At 60.4% G+C, this 2,681-nt stretch overlaps 1 protein-coding gene across 1 annotated transcript; it reads left to right on the top strand.

The window, feature by feature from the left end:
- Nucleotides 1-292: 292 nt before the first annotated feature.
- On the top strand, nt 293-2,155 carry LOC125536104 (subtilisin-like protease). Its single transcript, XM_048699243.2, has 2 exons — nt 293-499; nt 854-2,155. The coding sequence occupies exons 1-2, from the start codon at nt 293-295 to the stop codon at nt 2,153-2,155; spliced, it is 1,509 nt and encodes a 502-aa protein (XP_048555200.2).
- The last annotated feature ends 526 nt before the right edge of the window (nt 2,156-2,681 follow it).

Raw genomic sequence — 2,681 nt, 5'->3', positions numbered from 1 at the left:
CCCATCCACCGCTCCCGGTCCGAGCCCCGCAGCGGCAGAGCTGACGTCGTCCTCGAAGTACAAGACGTACATCATCCTGCTCAAGCCTCGAGCGGACGCCCAGGTCATGGACGACGAAGCGCGAGAGGGCTGGTACCGGTCCTTCCTCCCCGACGACGTGACCGCCCACGGCGAGCCGCGGCTCGTCAGCTCGTACAAGACCATCTTCCATGGATTCGCCGCCTTGCTGACGGAGGAGGAGCTGGACGCCGCGTCCAGGAAACCCGGCTTCGGGCGCTGGTTCCCGGACGAGATGATGTACCCCACGACGACCCGCACGCCGGAGTTCCTCGGCCTGAGTAAGGACGCCGGATTGTGGCCCAAATCTAGCTACGGCAAAGGGATCATCATTGGGGTGATCGACTCCGGCATTGAGTCGCGCCATCCCTCGTTCGACGACGCCGGCATGTCGCCGCCGCCCGCCAGGTGGAAGGGCACGTGCAAGGGCATGGTCAGGCCCGTCCGGTGCAACAACAAGCTCATCGGCGTCAGGTCCTTCGTGGACTTCAACCCTGACGACGAGACCGGCCACGGCACGCACGTGGCGTCGATTGCGGCGGGCAACTTCGTCGCCAATGCCTCGTCATCACACGGACAGGCTGCCGGGACGGCCGCCGGGATCGCTCCCGGTGCACACTTGGCCATGTACAAGGCCTGCAGACCCACTGGGTGCCTCCGTTCGAACGTAGTCCACGCGATTGACACGGCGGTGGGCGACGGGGTCGATGTGATCAACATCTCCCTCGTCCGTGAGTCGGGAGTACCGCTCGACAAGGATGTTGTGGCCATTGGCGCATTCCGCGCTGTGGCCAAGGGCGTCGTCTTCGTGACTTCTGCTGGCAACGACGGCCCCGACTCGTCTACTGTCAACAACGACACGCCGTGGGAGATCACGGTGGGCGCTGGGTCGGTGGACCGGAAGCTCGCCGCCGGCCTTTTGCTGGAGTCAGGCGACCTGGTCGAAGGAGAGGCACTGGTACAGGCGCCCAACTCGACCGCTTACCGACCCCTCCACTACCCCGGCGAGGGGTGCAGGAAGGTGAGCGTTGAGCGCACGAGGGGCCACATCGTGATATGCGATGATGCCAGGGTTAAGGTTGACGTTCAGGCCCGCATCATCAAAAATCTCTACAACAATGGCGCGGCTCATGTCGTGCTGATCGGTCAGGAGAAAGCCGGTTTCACCTTGGGCTTCAGGGAGTACGGTTCCTCCGTCGTGCAGGAGCCCGCCGCCGTCGGCCACAAGCTCAAGGACTACAGCCAGTACCCGGATTCCGCGGCGCAGATGTTCTTCAAGGGCACGCAGCTCGGCATCCGCCAGTCGCCCACGGTCGCCTACTTCTCCAGCCGAGGCCCGAGCCGCGGCAACCCGCGCATCGTGAAGCCCGACATCCTGGCGCCGGGTCTCAACATCCTCGCCGCTGCCACAGAGAGTCCAGACCGGGGGCCTTTCAGATTCATGTCCGGGACGTCGATGGCGGTGCCGCACATCAGCGGCGTGGTCGCCCTTCTCAAGGGCGTGCACCCGGACTGGTCGCCGATGGCCATCAGGTCCGCCATAATGACCACGGCCGATGAGTTGGACAACGACGGCAAGCCGATCATGAACGAGAAGCATGAGCCGGCGAGCGCATTTGCTGTAGGCGCGGGGCACGTCAACCCCACGCGGGCCGTCGACCCGGGGCTAGTCTATGACTTGGAGGTCAGAGACTACGCCGGGTACGTTTGCCATCATTTTGCCAGGGCCAGGCTCGACGACGACGACGATGACGACTACGCCGTGCAAGACATCCTCCAGGACCTGAACTTGAATTGCAGGAACGTGCCCCGTCTGTCGGATGTCGACCTCAGCTACCCGAGCATCGTGGTGCCGGCGAACAAGAAGGTGCGGCGGACGCTGACGAATGTGGGGCCGGCGGAGCAGTACACGGGCAGGTTGTCCATGGCCCATGGCGTGGGGGTGGATTTCTCGCCCAAGTCGTTGTCCTTCTCGCGGCCCGGGGAGAAGCTCACCTTCCAAGTAAGCCATCATGGGTCCGAGGTCGCAGAAGGATTCTTGATCTGGGAGTCGAATACGCACACGGTCCAAAGCCCACTCGTCGTCGTGCGTTCGTGAGCGGAAGTTAGACATATCGGAACACAAGAGATGTGCTACTCCATTGTACTACTCATATTACTAGAAGAACGCCCGTGCGTTGCAACGGGGCCACGTTAACTTAAAGAGTTCAATATTACGACATTGACGACCTTTTTTACCATCAAATCCTCACACACACACACTCCCTCCCTCTTCCTCACTCTCTCTCCCCCTCTCCCTCTCTCTAACACACACACATATTCATCTTATTGGGTACGGAACCATAATCCATCTATTTTACACACACGCTAGTGCATAACAATATGGATTATGTGTATTATATTTGCCACCAGAACTGAGGGAATTAATTTCATGTAAATCGGCCAGCCACAGCTCCAAGAATACGTGGAGGAGGTGGCCCGGGTCAGCGTCGGCGTCGTCCGGCGCGGGGCCACGGGCCCGCTTCCAAGTGCACGTGCAATGCACGTCTTCACAAATATTACAACCAGATGTGAGAAATCACATACTAACACGATGTTGCAATCAATTTGTAATTAAAGAAGCC

The sequence above is a fragment of the Triticum urartu genome, chromosome 1A (genome assembly GCF_056163025.1).
Source record: "Triticum urartu cultivar PI428250 chromosome 1A, HENAU_Tu73, whole genome shotgun sequence".
Lineage (NCBI taxonomy): Eukaryota > Viridiplantae > Streptophyta > Magnoliopsida > Poales > Poaceae > Triticum > Triticum urartu.
The sequence above is the reverse complement of the archived record's forward strand: the minus strand, read 5'-3'. Positions and strand labels throughout refer to the sequence as shown.

Bases quoted from the DNA above. Each gene is read 5' to 3' on its own strand.
- LOC125536104 (XM_048699243.2), top strand. From the start codon at position 293: ATGATGTACCCCACGACGACCCGCACGCCGGAGTTCCTCGGCCTGAGT. The intron at 500-853 runs GTCCGGTGCAAC...GCTGTGGCCAAG, and splicing joins GCAAGGGCATGGTCAGGCCC to GGCGTCGTCTTCGTGACTTC.